General features: G+C 36.8%; 1 protein-coding gene across 1 annotated transcript; it reads left to right on the top strand.

Moving 5' to 3' along the window:
• Positions 1-4588: 4588 nt before the first annotated feature.
• On the top strand, positions 4589-8029 carry LOC110921240 (beta-glucuronosyltransferase GlcAT14A). Its single transcript, XM_022165528.2, has 4 exons — positions 4589-5664; positions 6862-6937; positions 7021-7136; positions 7384-8029. Exons 1-4 carry the CDS (start codon positions 5049-5051, stop codon positions 7893-7895), a joined length of 1320 nt encoding a protein of 439 aa, XP_022021220.1. The 5' UTR covers positions 4589-5048; the 3' UTR covers positions 7896-8029.
• The last annotated feature ends 13309 nt before the right edge of the window (positions 8030-21338 follow it).

Below are 21338 nucleotides of genomic sequence, written 5' to 3'. Positions count from 1 at the left end.
ATCCACCATTTCAAACCCAACAATATCCACCCTTTCAATCGCAAACGTACCAAAACCAACCGTTCGTTCCACCGTTTCAACCTCACCAATTTCAACCCCAAACGTATCAAACCCAACCCCACACACTCGACCCACTACTAGAAGACAACACCCTCATCCATCATTTTGCAAGCGCGTGGCGTGAACCACAACAAAGTCTTGACGAGGAAGAGGAAGAGGAAGAAGAAGAGGAATATGAAGAGGAAGAGGAAGAAGAACAAAATGATGACGTTCAAGAAATCGCGCCAATCGGCCGACAACTTTGGACGAGCGAGGAGGAGGTGTCATTGGTGAAGGCGTATTTGCACATCTCGGAGAGTAGGAAACATGGAACGAGCAAAGAAAGGATGCGTTTTGGAGACAGGTCATTAATCATTTTAGGCAACTTCCCGGTGCAAGGATACGAAACATGGACCAAATGACGTCGAAGTGGACGGATTTGAACGGGAAAATTAGCAAGTTCAACGCTTGTTTCATTCAAAAGGTATGTTTTTTATTAAAATTTAATAAAAAACAGTTTTTTTTAGATACAGAAACAGTTTTATAAAAAAAAAACAGTTTTAAAAAAAAACAGAAACAATTTTTAATTAAAATAAAACAGAAACAGTTTTTTTTAATTAAAAAAAATTACAGAAATAGTTTTATAAAAAAAACAGGTTTTTTTAAAAAACAAACAGGAACAGTTTTTAATTAAAATAAAACAGAAACAGTTTTTTTTTTTAAATTACAGAAACAGTTTTATAAAAAAAACAGTTTAAAAAAAACAGAAACAGTTTTTAATTAAAATAAAAGAGTAACAGTTTTATAAAAAAACAGTTTTTTTAAATAAAACAGAATCAGTTTTTTTAATTAAATAAAAAAAAAACAGTTAAAAAAAAACAGAACATTTTATATTTTTTGTAGAACCGAAACCCACAAAGTGGAGCGAACGAGGCGACGATCATGCAACAAGCCACCGAAGAGTATTGCTGAGTGTACAAAAAGAGAACTTTTCCACATGTGGGGGCATGGGAAGTTGCGAGACATCACCAGAAGTGGGTCCCCGTTGAGTTGGTTGACATGCGTGGTCCTACGGCTCCAAAAAAACGAGGCGGTTCGAAAAGATCAAAGACATCCGATTCGGGGAACTACACGACTTCCGCATCGGATAACTTGCCCGAAATGAACTTAAACGACGACCCCCTTGACGAACCCGATCAACCCGTTGACGACCCCGTTGAAGAAGATACACCCACAAGGCCACGACGCAGAAGAGGTGGTGAATCGTCAAGCAAAGGTAAGGAAGCGGTGGCGGAGTCGATCTTCAGAATCGAAGAGGAGAAAATGAGCCGATTCAAGAAGGCCGAACAAAGAAAAGAAACAATTATGTCCCTAAAAGTTGAACGCGAGCAGGCATACAAGGAACACTTGAAAACGATTGAAAGACAAAATGATTTAAAAATCTTGTGTGAAAAGCACGCCCATCTCGACGAACCGTTCAAGTCAATTGTCATTCAACAAAAGCGCGTGATTTGCGCAAAGTGGGGTTGGGAGATGCCACCCGTTTAGTTGTTTTTTTATTTGGCTATGTAATTTATTTTTAAAGTTTAATGAAATTTATAATTTAGTATTTTATTTTTAATTTCTATTTTTAAAATGAAAATTAAAAAAAAAATTGGGAGTGATAGAATTCCATCACTAGTTATACCACCCTCACTACATTTCTATCACTAGTGATAGAAATTTGGTTGATGACATGTCATGATTTTATTGGACAGTGAGAGTGATAGAATCTGTCACTAGTGAACCACCCCTCCTCCCCTAATGGTAACCGAACAATTGTTAATTGTTTTTAATTATCAATTGACATACTCTTTCACAAAGAGTTGTGTCGTTTTAACAAAACGTTGTGATATTTCAATACCTATATAATGAAAGTCTTTGTTTGTTTTACATATGTTGTTTTTACATTTTTTTCTTACATGGATGCATACTCATTCTTGTTTTCCATTTAAATGATTCAATTAAAATTTTGAGAGTATCTCATGAGTTGTAATATAGGGTTTTTATGATTTATTTCTTTTATGATTATTGTTAAGAGTGCTCTCATAAGTTGTATTAGGGGTGTGTAGAAAACTGAAATAACTGACCTATAATCGAATTAACCGATGAAATCAAACAGATGTAACCAAACCGTAACAAAAACCAGTGGGTCGGTTTAATGACTTTCTAATACTGACAATAGTGTGGCGATTGTGGTTAACATTTCTATACCCACCAAAACCGAATCGAACTGATTATATGCATTTTTTAAATATTATAGATGATATGTATTTATTTTAATGCTATATAATGTACTAACATATACAAATGTGTAATAACAATTTATTCCATGTAAAAAAATTCAAGCCCAAACTATTAGGCCCAAATTACATATTATATTGTTTGGAGCTATTTCTAGCTAGGCCCGAATTCATGGTTAACTGACCCATAACTGACCCGCCTTAACATTCAAAACTAATTAACCGAAACCGCCATAACCGGTCACTTATGGTTATAGTTATTCATTAACTGACATTCTAGTTAGGCAAATTGGATTTAAATAATCCCAACTTTTTCATTTTGGTCGATAATAATCTCAACTCAGTTATTTGCCGATAATAATCCGTATTGGTCCACTTTTGGCCGATAATAGTTCGCCGTTAAAAATAGCTTATCGAAGTTAAGTTTTTTTTCGAATTACAAACCAGTGTTTTAGGGATTTTGATCAGAACGAGGATACGAGTCAATTTATGTAAAGCTTACCTCGAAACGGTGCTCCAAACGGCTTGATTTTTTTAATTGGAAGTTTAAACACCCGAATTGAAGCATCGTTTTCATCAAGTGGGACAGTATTTTGAGGTAAAATTTATATCAATCAAATCGTATCCTCGTTCTAATCAAAAGCCCTAAAACATCGGTTTGTAATCCGGAAAAAAACTTAACTCCGTTAAGCTATTTTTAAAGCAGACTATTATCGACCAAAAGTGGAGGTCAGTTCGGATTATTATCGGCAAATAACTGAGTTGGGATTATTACGACCAAATTGAGAAATTGGGATTATTTAAATCCAATTTGCCTTTTAAAATTGATTAGTTAAACTCTCATTTGTTTGGATTTGATTTACGGGGTTGCTTCCAGTACAAACCATATTTATCCTACAAACCGTAAGAACAGATCCTAGCACTTAAAAAAAAGTTAAACTGACACATACCAAAACAATACATATATAAAAGTAGCACTTTTGAATTATATTAGCACATGAAAATTAATCAAGATAATTGATTTTAGCACATATTTGAATGATATCAGCACTTTTCTTAATCAGCACATTAAAAACAAAAATAAGATCCAAATAGAGAATTAATTGCTTGTTAGCATATTTATAGGGAATTCAATATAACTGATATTATTTAGGATATTATTTTATCATTTTCTCTATAATTGATTAGATGACACATGACACTTTTTAAATGGTTCTTACAGTTTATATACGAAACATAAAAAGATACTTTTAACAAACTTATTAGAAAACACAAAGAACAATCCAGGAGTCATTAGTCAATTTCAACACCTTAATCTACAAGTTAACTCCATTTTCTATCCCAAATTCCAACTTCTTCCTTACTCCACTCTTATGTCCAACATTAAATTACTTTAAAATCGTTAGTCTGTATTTAAACCTTTCAAAAATAACAAAGTTGTTTAATACTTACTACATAGTTAAAGAAATAGAGTAAACTAGTATCCGTGTCTCTATAGTTCGTTGGAAAAAAACACCTTAATTTTATCCCTGTGTTTTCTGAGTCCTTCTAGTCTCTTTTTTTTGTTCAACCTCTGTGTTTTTTCCAAACCGTAAAAACTCAAATTACACTTTACTCTAAAAATTGTTATAGAGTAAAAGTAAATGGCCCGTTTCAAGTTTTGAATCAAGTAAACTTGTAAATCGTAAATCAAGGAGTATGATTAAATACAAACCACATTTCACATACAAACTGTAAGAATCATTTAAAAAGTGTCACGTGGCATCCAACCAATTACAGAGAAATGATAAAATAATATCCTAAATAATATCAATTATATTGAATTCTCTATAAATATGCTAACAAGCAATTAATTCTTTATTTGGATCTTCTTTTTATTTTCAATGTGCTGATTAAGAAAAGTGTTGATATCATTCAAATATGTGCTAAAATTAATTATCGTGATTAATTTTCATGCGCTAATATAATTCAAAAGTGCTACTTTTATGTATGTATTGTTTTCGTATGTGTCAATTTAACTTTTTTTAAGTGCTAAGATAGTAGGATCTGTTCTTACGATTTATAGGATAAATATGGTTTGTATCGAAAGCAACCCCGTAAGTCAAATCCAAACAAATGAGAGTTTAACTAATCAATTTTAAAAAACACAAAAAGATACCTTTAACAAACTTATTAGAAAACACAAAGAACAATCAAGGAGTCAATTTCAACACCTTAATCTACAAGTTAACTCCATTTTCTATCCCAAATTCCAACTTCTTCCTTACTCCACTCTTATATTCAACTTTAAAATTGTTGTTTCTCCACTTGACTTCTTTCACCTCAATCTAAGCAATCACTCTCATTCAACCAAAAGCCCCCCACCGACTCCCTCTTTATGCCCTAATTATAGTACCATCTTTATTTTTTTCTTTTTTATTTTCTTGGACAAACAAACACAATCTTCACTCCAACCCACCGAAATTAACATGGGAATCAAAACATACATGTCTGTTTTACACCATTGATCGAAAAAAAAAACCCTTGTCAAAGGTCAAAGATTCATGGTCTTTGAGCAATAAAGTCAACTCATTTCTCCACAACAGGTGCAGTTTCTTCATCTCTTTAGCGAAATTTCGAATCTTTACTGCTTTTTAGCATCTGGGTATCTTTGATTTGGGGGTATTCAAGTGTTTGATGTGTTGTTTGTTCATAAAGATTCGAACTTTAGCCTTCTTGAAGCCCTAGATGTCGATTTTTGGTAAGAATTTCAAGAAACATGCTCATAGTTATTCTGGAAGAGTGTATAATAGTGATAGAAAGTGGATTATCCCCTTTTTTGTGAGTTTGGTTGTGTGGATTACTCTAATTTCAGCTGCAATTTTTGGGTATTATTCATCATCATCATTATCAAATAATCAAGATTTGTTGAGTTTCAACATGGCAAAATCAGATGATTCTGGTGGGTATTTTGTGGAGATGAATATGGATAAACCTAGTGATTTTCCTAAAGAAAAAGCCCCTAGATTAGCTTACCTTATTTCGGGTACAAAGGGTGATAGCAAGAGGATGATGAGGACTTTGCAGGCTGTATATCATCCAAGAAATCAGTACATTTTGCATATGGATCTTGAGGCCCCGCCCCGCGAAAGATTGGAGCTAACGATGGCGGTTAAGAACGATCAAACTTTCGCTGAAGTCGAGAATGTTAGGGTGATGGCTCAATCGAATTTGGTGACTTATAAAGGTCCCACAATGATTGCTACAACCCTTCAAGCGATTGCAATTTTGTTGAAGGAGAGCTTGAGTTGGGATTGGTTTATAAACCTTAGTGCTTCGGATTATCCTCTAGTGACACAAGATGGTGAGTTTGATTTTCTGTAATTGTATGTTGCTTGGTTTGTTATCGTTCATCTCGTTCTTGAAGCTACTTATTTAGGTGATTATTTAACAATGTAGATATGATTATGTGTTTTGATTACTTGTGGTAGCGTAAAATGAAATGGGATTATGGGGCCCGCAAACGGGATAACCGAATTGGTGATGCCTTTAATCACATTAGACATCTGTAGACTAATTCTTGGTTTTGAAAAGGGTGAGGCGTTTAGGTAAAAGGCATTGCTCTATTTTACAACCAAAACTTGCATCTCTCTCATCTCTTTTACATATCAGCCTTCTTCATCATTTAAACCGTTCACAATCTCTTCGGTCTTTTGCTTGTTTTCCCATATCAGCCTCCCAAAGTTTTGCTATCTACTAATTATCCGAGCAACCGGTCTAATTTTGACCGACATGTACATGAAGGGCCATCTTAAGACCTTGAGGCGCGTTGGCTGCCGCCTCCATTGTCTCACGCCTGAGGCCAGTGTTGTAAGAAACTAAGAATCAGTAGGCGCTAGTCGGTTAGTGAGGTACCGACTAGCGATTAACAGGGATTAATTAGATTACGATTTTTATATGCAATTTTTAGTTAACACATATTTTATATGTATTTTTTTTTTAAGTAGACATGTATTAACCCCTCGTTGGCCCATTTTTAAGTAACTGGAGGGAATTTATAAGGTTTGGTCGAAATTTGGCTGGAATCTGGCTAGAATTTGGCCGGAATAGGACCACCGTTGACCGCCTAGCGATTAATTGGAGCCTAGGCGGAATTTTTACAACCATGCCTGAGGCACACGTCTTAAAACCAAGGACTAATTGGAAGGAATATTAGATAGAAATTCAAAATTTTGATTGAAGTATACTCTTGATTAAGTGATGACCGAAATCTAGTCCAGTTCTTGTTTAGACATCGAACATAAATTTCATTTTTTTTTCTTTTCGACAGTTTATATGTAAAATGTATCTTTTTATGACCTCACATTTTCGTTATTACAAATAATATTTGGATATGTCTTAAATTATGATCAATTTGTGTTCTTGCACATGTTTCTCTATGGGCAGAATCTTGAATAAGTTCAAATTATTTCTCTTGGTAACTTGAGAAATGATTTTATTTTGCAACATTTTCATAATCTTTTAGTACGTCTTAATGTCTTATGTGCTTTCGATTTTGCAGATTTGCTTCATGTTTTCTCTAATCTGTCAAGAACACTCAACTTCATAGAACACACAAAACTTACAGGATGGAAATTGTAAGTAGATACACCCGATATGTTTTTGCTTCGGTAACACAAATATAACAATTATAGTTAACTGTAACTTCTCGTTTTTGTAGGAACCAAAGGGCAAAACCCATTATTGTCGATCCGGGTCTATATTTATCGAAGAAATCGGACCTTGCAATCACTTCACAGCGTAGATCTCTTCCTACATCCTTTAACTTGTTTACAGGTAAGAAATTTGATACAGTTTTTATTTTGACTTCTGAAGTCAAACCAACTATTTGATAACTTCTTAAATAAACGATGGCGTTTATTTAAACAGTTCCAGTTATAACTTCACCGCTACGTTTTGACTTTTATACCCATTTTCAGATTTATGACTTTTATACACATTTTCAGATTTATGACTTTTGTTATCGTATCAGACACTGATTTATCAAAAAATCTATTCTTTAATACATGTTACATGGTTACAGGCTCGGCATGGGTCATGCTTACCCGATCATTCGTGGAATATTGCATATGGGGATATGAAAATCTCCCTAGAACAATACTAATGTACTACACAAATTTCGTCTCATCTCCGGAAGGGTATTTTCACACAGTTATATGCAACACAAAAGAGTTCACAAGCACCGCGATAAGCCACGATCTTCATTACATCGCGTGGGATTATCCCCCGAAACAGCACCCGCGCTATTTGACCATCAAAGACTTCGAAAAGATGATCAATAGCAGCGCCCCATTTGCTAGGAAATTTCCGAAGGATGATGTGGTTCTTGACAAGATTGATAAAGAGCTTCTGGGCCGCACCCATCGGTTCAGTCAAGGTGCGTGGTGTGTTGGTGGCTCGGATCATGGGTCGGACCCTTGTGCGGTTCGCGGTGATGATTCTGTTTTCAGGCCCGGGCCGGGTGCTGCTAGGTTGAGTGGACTCTTTGCACAGCTTTTGTCTGATGATTTTAAAAACAAAAGTTGTCCTGTGTGAATGGTTGGTTGGTGTAGGAAACAAGAAGTGAGTGAGATTTTGCACAAATGTACATTTTTTTTTTCATAAATCAAAAGTTTTATGTTTCTTTTTCTTTTTTCTTTTATATAAAATGAAAATTTTCAACTTGTAAATTTGAAGAATTAAATTTAAGAATCCCCTCTTGCATATTATTTTCTAAAGTATATTATAACCAGGGTAATGATGATTTTTTTTTTGGTTAAATGTGGTTGAACCGTGCTAATTACGGTTTTGGAAAATGATAACCCCAATTTGTCAGGCTTGACCCGGGTCAGTTGGAGAGTTGGACTGGTTTTGGTATTTAACTGATTTTTCTTCCAATTCTTTAATTTGTAATTAAAGTAATAATTTTTTTTTTTAAGAAAGTAATACATAAATAATTGCATACAACATATGTAGTAATACTAAAACATTCATAATCGACATCAGAACGCGTGGCCATTCCTTCATAACGGGGTGCCCTGTCTCCTTTAATACAATTAGCAACTTGTGTGAACATTTCAAGGTTTTTTTTTTTTTTTTTTTTTTTTTTTTTTTTGTCTCTTTGTGTTTTAAATACTTTAACTTTATCTTTAAGTATTGGTACTTATGACCCCTTAACTTTCTAAAGACTTTGTATCGAGTTTTATGTATTTATATTTATGTACGTGTCTGTATATTTTCCCGAAAATGTTGATATACTATGTTGATTTACGCTTCAACGTAAATTTTCCCGAAAATGAGTTGGGTTAAATATAATATTTTCTTATGCTTATTATTGTGTACGTTTTCAGTTAGTCTATGTTTTGAAGTAATTTTTATTTTTTTCCCCGTAAATGAGCCAGTTCAAATATAATACAATTTTTTTGCTTATTTTTATGTGTACCTTTTTAACGTTAATTTTGTTCGGAAACGACTTGGGTCAAATATAATATGTTTTCATTAAACAGTATAAATTCGAGTCACTTTACATTTCGACACCGTCGCAACGCGTCATACCATTCTTTAACTTAAAAACAATATTTTTTACATGCTTATTTTTATGCACGTGTCAGTACAAATTCAAGTTGGTTTACGTTTAGATGTAAATGAAAATTATATTAAAGATAGCATTTAAGTTTCCATTTACACTTAATTTAAAATCAGACCGTACCGTTGTCCAATTAATTTTTTTATGGTTTTTGGTGGATGTAAACATGTGTAGATATTCTTTTGAGCATATTTCTTTCGGTTCAAAATAGAAATCGACCGAAATCCTGCAACGTAGCATGGGTAATTTTACTAGTTTAGAGACGAGTCCCACTCCCAACTCCCAACTCCCAAATAGAAGCTAATCTCTTATGAACAACACTACCCATGGCCCATGGGCCCTAAACATGTGGGATAAAACCTGGATCAAGTTATCAGATTTCTATTATCACTATTGGGCTTAAATATAGCCCAATAGTTATTCCAATGAAAACTAGCACAACCTATATCAATCCAACTATATTTGCAAATTGCAACAACCCAGAGTCCGGATAGTAATACTAGATAAGACTAAATTATTGATCTTATTAGGCACACCTATGGCATTAGGCTATGTTTATTGGTGACCTGGTGTTAGCTTGGTCATCAATAAGACAAAAGTTTAAGTAATTAAAAAAAGAGAAAAATGCAATTTGCGTCCCTGTGGTATGTCCCAAACATCAACTTGAGCCCCTAAATTAAATTTTTGGATGTTTGAGCCCCTGACCTTATAAATTCATAACACTTTGAGTCCCTACCGTCAGTTTGACTGTTTGAGGCAGGGGTAAGACCGTCTTTTGACATATATTAATAACACTTTGCGTCCCTATGGTATGAGTGAAATATCAACCTCAGCCCCTAAATTCGTTTTTTGCTTTTTTCTTAAGAAATCTAATAATAATTAAATTAACTCTTTTATTTTTTATATAATAATTAAATGTATCCTATTATATATATCAAAGATCCACAAGCAATAGGGTTATATTCATTCATAATAAAATTCTCGATAACAAAAGACCGTAGACCGTAACGTACAGACTCGATAACAAAAGACCGTAACGTACAGACTCGATAACAAAAGATCGAAACATACAAATAGAGACAAAACGTCAAAGATCCACAAGCAATTGTGGATCTTTACTGACGGGTGCACTTCGGAATGTAGCAGATATGAATGAATATAACCCCAGTGGCAGATATGAAATTCCAGAGCTCGCTAATTACATATCTGCCACTAGGGTTATATTCATTCATATGAATGAATATAACCCAAGCGGTAGATATGAAATTCCAGAGCTCGCTAATTACATATCTGCCACTAGGGTTATATTCATTCATATCAATCACTTCCTTATGTGCACCGCGCCATCTTCTAGGAGGTTGTCAAGTGTTCTCGCCTTCGTAGTTGGTGTTTTGCGTATCTTTACATCCGCAGCCATTCTGTACAACAAAACACATTCAAACCAAAACACATTCAAACCAAAACACATTCTGTACAACAAAATTCAAACCAAAAATCCATTCAACCCTAAACCCACACACATTCTGTACAACAAAAATCAAACCAAAAATCCATTCAACCCTAAACCCACAAGAATCTGTACAAACCAAACCAAAACACATTCTGTTGATACCCTAAACCCTAAACACATTCAAACCAAAACACATTCTGTACATCCGATCAGTTCTTAATACTCAGTTGATACCCTAAACCCTAAACACATTCAAACCAAAACATATTCTGTACAACAAAACAAAACACATTCAAACCAAAACACATTGCTACCCTAAACCCTAATCCATTCAAACCAACTCTCTGTTTTGATGCATTTTGAACAAGAATCAAACCAAAAAATCCATTCAACCCTAAACCCACAAGAATCAAACCAAAAATCCATTCAACCCTAAACCCTAACCCCAAATAACACATTCAAATCATACCCAAAATTCCATACCCAAATAACTGTTATCATCGAATCAAAATGAGGAACACATTCAATCAAAATGAGGAACACATCGAATCAATAACTGTTACCCAAATAACACATTCAAACACATTCAAAATGAGGAACCCAAAATCAACCCTCTGTTTTTCAAAATCAACCCAAAATCATCGAATGGAACCCAAAATCAAACCCAAAAACATCGAATGGAACCCAAAATCAAACCCAAAATCAACGCTCTGTTTTTTCACAATATAAACACATAAACACATCAAATGAAATCAACCCTCTGTTTTTTCAAAATCAACCCAAATATCGAATGTTACCCAAAATCAACCCAAAATCATCGAATGGAACCCAAAATCAAACCTAGAATCATCGCTCTGTTTTTTCACAATATAAGCACATAAACACATCGAATGACAGGATGAAGATGAACCTGATCGATGATGAAGATGATCTGTTGATCTCTTCGATGAAGATGATGATGATGATCTTTGGAGTTGAGAGCGGCTGTTGATGATGATGATGATATTGGGAGTTGAGAGCGGCTGTTGATGATGATGATGATATTGGGAGTTGAGATGATGATAATGAATCCATTCAGTGTATATATTAAAGGGTGGGGGGTATTATGGACTTTTCACAACTGGCAAACGGTCAAACTGACGGAAGACTGACGGCAGGGACTCATACTGTTATGAATTTATAAGGTCAGGGGCTCAAACATCCAAAAATTTAATTTAGGGGCTCAAGTTGATGTTTGGGACATACCACAGGGACGCAAATTGCATTTTTCTCTTAAAAAAATTAAAAAAAGAAACTTATACCAACCAAAGTTGACAACGAGGTTGGTGGAGCAACCTTGGTTTGCAACCCAAACTAATACCCCTAATAATATATTTAATCAAATAACTTATAATTTTTAAACTTAAAAAAAAAAACTAAATATGTGGTATTTCTTAATTTTTTTTGGAACATCCCGATATAATTTTTTTTTAAAAACCGAGTTCGTTCAAAAACATATATTTTTATGTTGGGATGAGTTGTGAATGTGTGTTAAAATTGAGTAGGGTTGGGTTCTGTTGGTGGATGAAAGAGATATTAATTTTTTAATAAAAAGTTGGGTGGGTTGGATCACCAATGGACATAGTATTAAGATTTGACTGACTAAGCTAAAGTTTGGTTCAACTTGTTTAATTATGTAAAAGAGCTCAAGCTCCACTCGTTTTGACATTATAAGTTTAAAAAGGCGTCATGAGAAGTGGCACACGCTATTGAACTCTTCCCATTTCTTTTTCAGATTATGTAATATGGTGATAAAAGTTAACCGAAATCATATTCTTTAAACAATAGCATAAAAGTTAGCGGAACTCATTCTTCAAATTATATAGAGTAAGGTGTTGTTTGTTTTTGCAGACATAAACTGTCTGCCAGCTGATTTCATCTGTTTTCATGTCTGCAACTGAAGATGTGGTCTGAAGCTCTTCAAGCTGAAAATATAAGACTGTTTGTTTTTATAAATTGATACTGTCTGTACAAACTACATGAACTTTGTTTTATTTTCCAAATCAAAACATCCTAAACCATTTACCTCAACTACACATTCAACATCCAAAATATGCAACCCAATTCCCCAAATTCTTAAACCATCAATCAAAATTAAAGTTTCCATAATAGATGCTAATTAGTCGTGATTTACAAAATTAAAGTTTCCATGATTGAAATTTAAGAACCAATTTCATCTTCTAAATTGGGAATCATTTAGATACCAAAAGGAGAAATAAAAAACACCTAATGATCATAACCTCTGCCTTGCTCTGGACAATCACAAACGTATCCAAGAATATTCCTCCGTCAACTAGAACTCACTGGAGTTCTACCGGAGTAAACCGTAACCGCGGAGATCGGAGAAAACCCACCGGAGATCACGACAGAACTGTTTTGGCCACGTTCTGGTATATATTTCTTATTCATTTTGTTCCTCGTTCAATCTTCTGTTGATAGGAACACCTCGCCGAAAACCTGCACGTTAACGGGAACAAGAAACACCTCGCCGGAAACCTGCACGTTCACCGGCGCCGGTGACCTTACAGCGGTGGTGGTGGTCCAGTTTTGAGGGTGGAGGTTTTTTTTTGAAGATAAGAGAGGAGGGTTTTTTGTGAAGATGAAAGAAGAAAGGGTATCATAACTTTTTTTTAAGCTGAAAAAAGCCATTTTCAGATCTGTTAAAAAAAAAAACAGTCTTCAAGGGTAACGTCTGCGCGTCTGCAGACATCAGCTCCCTTGAAGATGTTTGAAGAAAAAACAAACACCCCCTAAATTGCTAAAATGGTCAATGAGGTTTGGTCACTTTTGCCACTTTAGTCCAAAACTCAAATCTTTTAAATCTGGGTCTCTGTGCTTTCAATTTTGTTGCCATTTTCATCCAAAATCAAAATCTGGTTAGATTTTTTAGTTAGTATCCAGCTTTTTTTTTTTTTTTTTGTCTTTTTCCCCTTTTTAATGAAGGGCAAAACGGTCAGATTTTTTTAATTTGTTATAATAAAACGTTAAAAGACCATTTTGCCCTAAAAGACCATTTTGCTTTTTATTGAAAGGGAGGAAGAGACAAAAAAGTTAGATGTTAACTAAAAAATCTGATAAAATTTCGATTTTGGATGAAAATGACAACAAAAATGAAACCACAAGAACCCAGATTCAAAAGAGTAAATTACGATTTTAGCCTCTGTGGTTATATCACTTTTACCCTTTTAGCCCAAAAATGAATATTTTAACATCTGAGCCTCCAACGTCTTTTTTTTCTAACCCTTTTGGCCCCAACGTCTTTTTCTCTAACTCTTTTGACCCCTAAAAGTAAATGGATGGGAGTCATTATGGCAAAATAGTAGATTAATGTTCCAGTCTTCTGTTGTCGTCCCCTGATAGAACGAGCTTTGGTATATAAATGCGTTAACTTTACCGATTGTTTTCTGGATCATGGTTCATGAGGGATGGGCATTGAGTTTTTTTTATGTGATTGAATGTGGCGGTGCTTTGTTTTCTTCACTTTCACGAAAATGAGTATTTTTTTTAGTGTATTTCAAGAAGCCACATGATTGGAAGCATGGCTGACTATGAACAAATGGAACCCAAATCCATATGCAATTTATTTTCTCCCATATTAACCCCTTTTTTTTATGAATGGGTCATGATTGCCACCTATACCTGTAATTGTCAAACCATGGTTGATAATTTTACTTCCGGTTGCGATATGTCTATAATTTGGTAATTCAAAGTTAATCATATGGACATGGTGTGAGAATGTCATACGGCTGCTTTGCCAGTTGAACGATCAAGTATCGACCTTAAAAGCCAAGCCATGTTAATGGTGTCTGTAGTATATCTTCTTCAGATGTCAAGTATTTGTTGTCTGTTAATGTTTCTCTCAGTTTCTCATTGTTGTATGACATATAAGACGACAAGTTGTGTGACAAATTATGTTTATTTTAGAAACTAATAAATTAGATAGCCAAATAGGATTTTTAATAAAACTGCTTTGTGCAGATAGTATGTGTTGGTGCAGTTGTCTGTCGACTACATCTTAGTTCGAGTCTTAGGCTAGGGCTAATTGTATAGTGATCGGAAAACGAGAAATCATGTATTATATAGGTCCGCTTATTGGTCATGTCATAGAGGTTCGCTTATGTGACAATATAGGGAGGTTCGCTCATACTGCGCTATATAGGTTCGCTTATTTGTCAAGCCATATAAGCGAACCCAGATATCTATATATAGTGGAGTCATATGAGCGGATCAGTTAGTGAGTGTGTGTATTTTGAAGATGTAACGGCAAAGCCCTGCCTGTTTGTCTCCGGATCTTGTATATTTGTCAGATTATCAATAAAAGAGACGTTAAGTAGTGAAATCAAGCTTTATGAAGACCGAATCAATGAATTCCGCCTCTGATTCTGTCTAAGCGCTCTTCTGATCGACTCGTCAGGTCGTCAAACGTTCCTACAGTATGAAACTGATTATCTAAAACTAATCGTTTAACCCAATAATCAAAAGCATAATCTGGTTGTCCAAATATTAAAAATTGGTTATTGCAACTACAGGGATGCTCGTACTAGGGAACTTCTAAAAGTTTACAATGTAGATGGACAAATCGAGAATCGGGTTGATGCAGCTTCAGAGAAAGCCAGTTACATGTTGCCATGTTTGAAGGTAAACTTGATAACAAAGATCAGACCAAACCATTTAACCTTTTCAAGTAGTAACTCCACTTGCATATTAAAAATGTCTATTTTCGTAATTGTTGAAGTGTTAAATCACATCATGTCTGTTTTCGTACTTGTGCTTCTAGTCTTTTTATTTTTATAACTTTCTTTCTTCCAAAAATCCTTCCTGAAATAATGAACTTTTTCTTATCATCACAAACAATAATATTCCACTGTAGCATCATTTTTGAGATAAGCAATTGAATTATGCACTCATTGAGTTCTAATGGACAATGGTGTGGTGGCAAGATGCTCATAGCCATTTGGTATTACTTTCACAGACATATTCATCATGGGTCATGCTAATCCCACACGCAGAAAATTATTTTCACACCCCTAAGCGCCGCGCTATGGCCATAGCGAGGCGCTTAGGTCGACAAAAGGTGATTTGATAGTTTGACTGACATAAGTTGTAGAGACATAAAGGTGATACGAGGTTGCAGGTGTCTTGTGAACCCTAAGCGCCGCGCTATGGCCAAAGTGCGGCGCTTCGACCCCAAATTTTCACTTTATAAACCTGCTTAGAGTCAACATTCACCATTCGGTGATTTTGTTGTTTGTCGATTTTCTTTGCTCTATTAGTTACATGTCTTGAAAAAACGATGTCGTGGTTAAGCAACTATCTTTTCGGTCAATATTCTGACGAGTCAGTTGTTCCCGATTCTTACGAGGGGACCGCTATTTCTGACTCGTATGAGAAACCGGTCTCGTCCAACTTGAGGGAGGCAGAGATTGTATCTGACATTCGTTATCGTGATAACACGGTGAAGCTGGATTTGAATACCCCTGTGGAGGACCCTTACGCACAACAAGGTTATTCGAATTTCGGTTACGGTGGCGAGTACAACTTTGTACAACAGGAGTGTTATCCAAACAACAGTTACGGTTGTCAACAGAGCTTACAAGGTTATTCGAATTTCGGTTACAGTGGCGAGCAAAGCTTTGTACAGCAGGAGTGTTATCCAAACCACAGTTACGGTTGTGAACAGAGCTTTGAACATCAAGTCTATTCGAACCTCGGTGACGATGGTGAGCCGGAGGATGTGTCTGTTGACGAGGAAGGCTGTTACCCGGTTACATTTTCGTTTGATACAACGCAGACCTTTTCGTCATGTAAAGAGTTGGTGCGTTGGGTACAAGACACGGTAAAAGACAATGGTTACCTCATTGTGATTAAGAGGTCGAATAAAAGAGGAGAGAATTACAAGATTTGGTTTCAGTGTACTTTTGGTGGGGAGCATAAGAGTATAGCTACACAGAGGAAAACGGGTAGCAAGAAAATAGGCTACCCGTTCGAGATGATCGGGTTTTCGGAATCATCCGGAAGTGTTTGGAGGATCGAGGTGACGAAGGCGAAGCATAACCACACTCCTATTGAAAACTTAGAGGGTCACGCGTATGCAAGAAGTCTTTCTTCGGAGGATAAAAAACTGGTTAAGGAGCTGGCAGAGCAAGATATTCCCAACCAAAGTATCTGGCGAACGCTGACAAAAAACAATCCGGCTAGAAAGCTTATTCCGAAAGATATACACAACGCTGTTCAGAAGATCAACGCCGAAAAAAATGTCGGTAAGTCTCCGATGCAAAAACTTGAAAACATTCTTCACGAAAAAGATTACACTTATTACATGCGCACGAATGAGATATCGACGATGGGCATTTCATACGTGTAGATCTTGGAGGTTGTTATCCAATGCCTCCCCCAAATACTCTGGACAGCGAACAGAACAGAGCGCGCAGCAGCCTGGCATACATTATACAGGGATCAGATCAACGCGTACGAAATGCTTACGTATCGTGCCCCTGACCTTAATGTAACCCCATATGTTCACGATGTATGTTAAATGTGTTTTAATAATAATCACGTTTGTGTTTGTTCAATATATGCGTTACATCACGTTAAAAACCGAATGTCACCGACACAACCCAATCAGATTCAATACGCACTTGTACGACCCAAAATGACAATATACATCATAATACTACAATTAATGAAAAAATACGTCATGTTCATGTACGGTAGGCGGTTGATACACATAACACTTCTCACAGGAGTACTTGTGCTTTCAAACCAAAATGATACGATATAACGGAATAAGACATCACATGTAACCGATTTGATCCGGAACTTGCAATATAGTCCATATATATTAAAAAATGATGTATAATGGAAAAAACGTAAAATTTAGACTATTATCAACGCGTCTGTGAATTAAAAACAATTTTAAAAAATTTAAAAAAGGCCCAAAGCGCCCCGCTTAGGCCATAACGCAGCGCTTTGACCCCGAAGCGCCCCGCTTAGGCCATAGCGCAGCGTTTTGGCCCCTCGTTAAACCTGAAGCGGGGCAGCCTTCTCCCCCATTTCATCAACAAACAAAACACACACACAAAGGTGTGATTACACACACTAGGGCGAAGATCTTCTTTTTCCAGATTTCAAACGCTATTAGGTACGATCGAACTTCATTTATTGTTTTGGTTCAAGTTATATGTTTGATTTTGATTTGATTTGGGCGGATTTGATCGAGTTGCTGGGCCTGTTCTTCATAACGAAGAACCAAAGCGCCATGCCGAGGCCAAAGCGGGGCGCTTTGGTTCATGTTTATTTTTTTTATATTATTTGTTTATTATTATTATTTGTTTATTTAATATTATTTTTATATTATTTGTTTATTATATTATATGTTTATTTAATATTATTTGTTTATTATTTTATATTTAATATTATTTGTTTATTATTTAAATTGTTTAATAATATTATTTGTTTATTATTTTATATTTAATATTATTTGTTTATTATCTTTTATTTAAATTGTTTAATAATATTATTTATTTATTATTTTATATTTAATATTATTTGTTTATTATTTAAATTGTTTAATAATATTATTTGTTTATTGTTTTATATTTAATATTATTTGTTTATTATTTAAATTGTTTAAATAATATTATTTATTTATTATCTTTTCAACGTGCAGGGATGGATTCCTCCGATGACGAGATTGAGCATATGGAGGCTGAGGGAGAGGAGGGAGAGGAGGGAGAGTCGGCATGTCCGTACCTGCAGTTTTCGCAGGGGTCACGGGCGAGGGGGAGATGCGCTAGGTTGCGCACCATAGAGATTGGGGGGCATGTAGGGATAGACTGGGACCTGTTGGAGACCGTGGGAGAGGCCGCGCGGGCGCGTGATATAGTTGGACTAGATACTCCTTGGTCGCGCCTATTTCAGATAGCGATGGAGGACTCGTACCCTGAGCTTACGGTCGAGTTTCTTTCTACGTTTACATACGCTTCGCATCCGGCGGATTACGTGGAGGACCCGGATTTTCCAGTCCACGAGGTTACATTCCGTCTCGCCGGTCAGCAGTTTCAGATGAGTGTGCGGGAGTTTGCTGTCCATACAGGTTTGTACACAGAGCCCGAGCTTGATACTGATTTATATACGCAGGCGGTTACGGTGATGGACAGGCAGACGCTTATCAGTTTCTGGAGGGCCATTTCCAGGGTTCCCTTTGGGAAATCCTGGCAAAAGGCCACCACCATTAGAGACCCCTTGTACCGATACCTGCACCATGTTATCGCGTCATCTATCGTGCCGCGGGGTACCAGCAGGGAGAAGGTCAACCTCAGTGACCTTTTCTTTCTATACTGCCTACTTCGCCGCCAGCCCTGCGATCTAGCAGCCTGCCCGGCAGATTACTTTGCCACAGCATACCACCGGCAGCTCTGCGGGCAGCTGCACACTGGCTCATACATCACCACCATTGCACGCTCGCTAGGGCTCGTGCCTGAGCATGATCCGGAGCTGTCCGATCCGATCCCGTCAACCAGGTTGGGCCGCGCGTCAGTATCTAGCATGCAGATCACCCGTACCTTTGATGTTGGTCTGAGGTTCAAGGGTCGTGACGAGCTGATTTGGCAGCCGGAGGTGTTGCCGGAGGTCATCCCGGTTGTTATTGAGGTGAGGCCTGGAGTGTTAGCCCCTCCTCATGTTCAGGAGGCCGCTCGGCAGGCTCAGCTACAGGCTCTGGGCCTCGATCAGCCTCAGGACGAGCCTTAGGCTCAGCCTCAGGCTCAGGCTCAGCGTGTATTCGAGGATCCGGCTCAGGAGGAGCAGGTCGAGGAGATCCCGGTACCACCAGTTCAGCCAGCTCCTGATCCTCCACAGTACCCGCAACACGTTTACGCTGACCTGCCTCCGGCAGCGCGTGAGGTGGCTCGGGACTTTGACCGGCGCCTCAGACGTCAGGGCGCATGCATTGACTGGATCGTCGAGACGCTCGTTGCTCTACGAGAGCTCGCTGGGTTGCCTCCACTTCCCCTCCCACCGTCCCCACCGCACGAGGATTAGTACCTTAGTTTGTTTGTTTAGTGTTTTGTTATGTATTATGTACTCAGTTGTACCTTTTTGTTTTGTATTGTATGTACCTACTGATATACATATATATATATATATATATATATATATATATATATATATATATATATTGCAGTTAATCTTCTATTTACATCATGTTGGTTTTGGATTGTTTACGTTTAATTCTTATGGCTTTCTGTACATTTTATTTAACGTGTTCGTTTAATTTAACAAAATAAACAACGTTAAGAACTTATATTATATACGTTCTATAAAAATAATGACGTAATGACGTAATTATAAAACAACTATGAATTATATGTAATAAAACTCAAATAAAAATTTTTCCTCCAAAAATCCCTACCAAACTAATCCAACCAAAAATCCCTACCAAACTAACCCACATCAACCCACATCCCACCTGTTTCAAAAAGAAAAAAAAACATCCAAAGCGCCGCGCTATGGCCAAAGCGGGGCGTTTTGGTCTTGGCCAACAGACAAGGACTGACTTCATAGCGCGGCGCTTTGGATGTGCAAGAAGATAAATGGCGTGTGCGAATAGACCACCACCCCATTCATCATACATTGATTTCAGATTTATGTGAAAATCAAATTACTTTTGAAACTGATTTTTTTTTACTTTGTATCTTTGCCCAAACCGTTTCCATCTTTCCTTTCTAGTACGTGTTGTTGGAAATTTGTGAAAATATCATTTTTCACAAATATAGGAAAATAATTTTTTCCTATTTTGAACTAGAAATAAATATAAGAAAATGAGCGGGTTTTATATATTTATTTGTAGGTTTGTGTTCTATGTTGGAAGAGCTTCGCAACGAAGTAAACCACGTCCAAAACGAAGCTACGGTTAATGAGATATCGATGTTCAAAGTTTGGTGTTTGAAACTTGAATGTTGAAAAAGTGGGAAAGTGACACTTTGTCCCACATAGGAGAAGAGATGAAACTTAAAGGGGTATTTAAGTTGGAACTCTCCATCCTTATTGTTTCATGGAAGCACACACTAAGTGTACTCGCGAAGGGCCGCATCCTAACCCGCACTCACATACGCACGCGCGTGGAGATGAGGTGCTTTGATGGCGCACTTTGCACTTCGCATCGCCGCAAGCCGCTTGAGAGCCGCCTTTGTATTTTTGACCACGTGCGCGTGGCGGAGCACAAGGGTTGCAAAGACCTGGTGGTTGGTGACGTGGCATGGTGGCGCGCACTCGCGCATGGAACATGGGCACTGATGTGACGTGCGCGGCGCACCAGAGTGAGCCAATACGGTGCGACTGTGTGGCGTGCTCGTATAGGCTCACAGTTGATGTGGCGCATGCGCGTAGGTGCGCGTGGAAGTGAGCCAAAATGGTGCACGCGCGCATGGAAGTGAGCCAAAATGGCGCACCCACGCATGAGCATGTAGACTTGCGCGCGCGCGCGTAGAAACTTTCTGCTGTTAATGCCAGTGCAGTTATATTTCAACATTTGAAACTGACGAAGTCAATGGCTTTGACTGCGAATTAAATGACGAATTAAAGTGCATTGAAGACGTTTAATCAATTTAATTCGTTTTTCAGTTTCTTCAAGACATGCAGTATATATAGGAGGAACCTGCTGCAGCAACAACACACCGAAAAATCACCAGCTCTTACATTCTCCACTGCAGAATTCTGTTTCTACTCCTTTGTTAAAACAGATTCTGTTCTTCTACTCCTTCTTTGTCTTTGGGTTCTAAGATCTTCTGTTGTAGTCTTCAAAGTTGGACTTAGAAGCTACACGGCTGGTTTTGTTACTCATCGATTCTGTTAATAAAATAATAAATCAGCACATTTATTATTCTAACAGATTTATTAACTTGGTTTTGTGGAATTTTTCAGA

Source organism: Helianthus annuus, chromosome 17 (assembly GCF_002127325.2).
Source record: "Helianthus annuus cultivar XRQ/B chromosome 17, HanXRQr2.0-SUNRISE, whole genome shotgun sequence".
Classification (NCBI taxonomy): Eukaryota; Viridiplantae; Streptophyta; class Magnoliopsida; order Asterales; family Asteraceae; genus Helianthus; species Helianthus annuus.
Note: the sequence above shows the minus strand (reverse complement) of the source record. Positions and strands in the feature narration are given on the sequence as shown.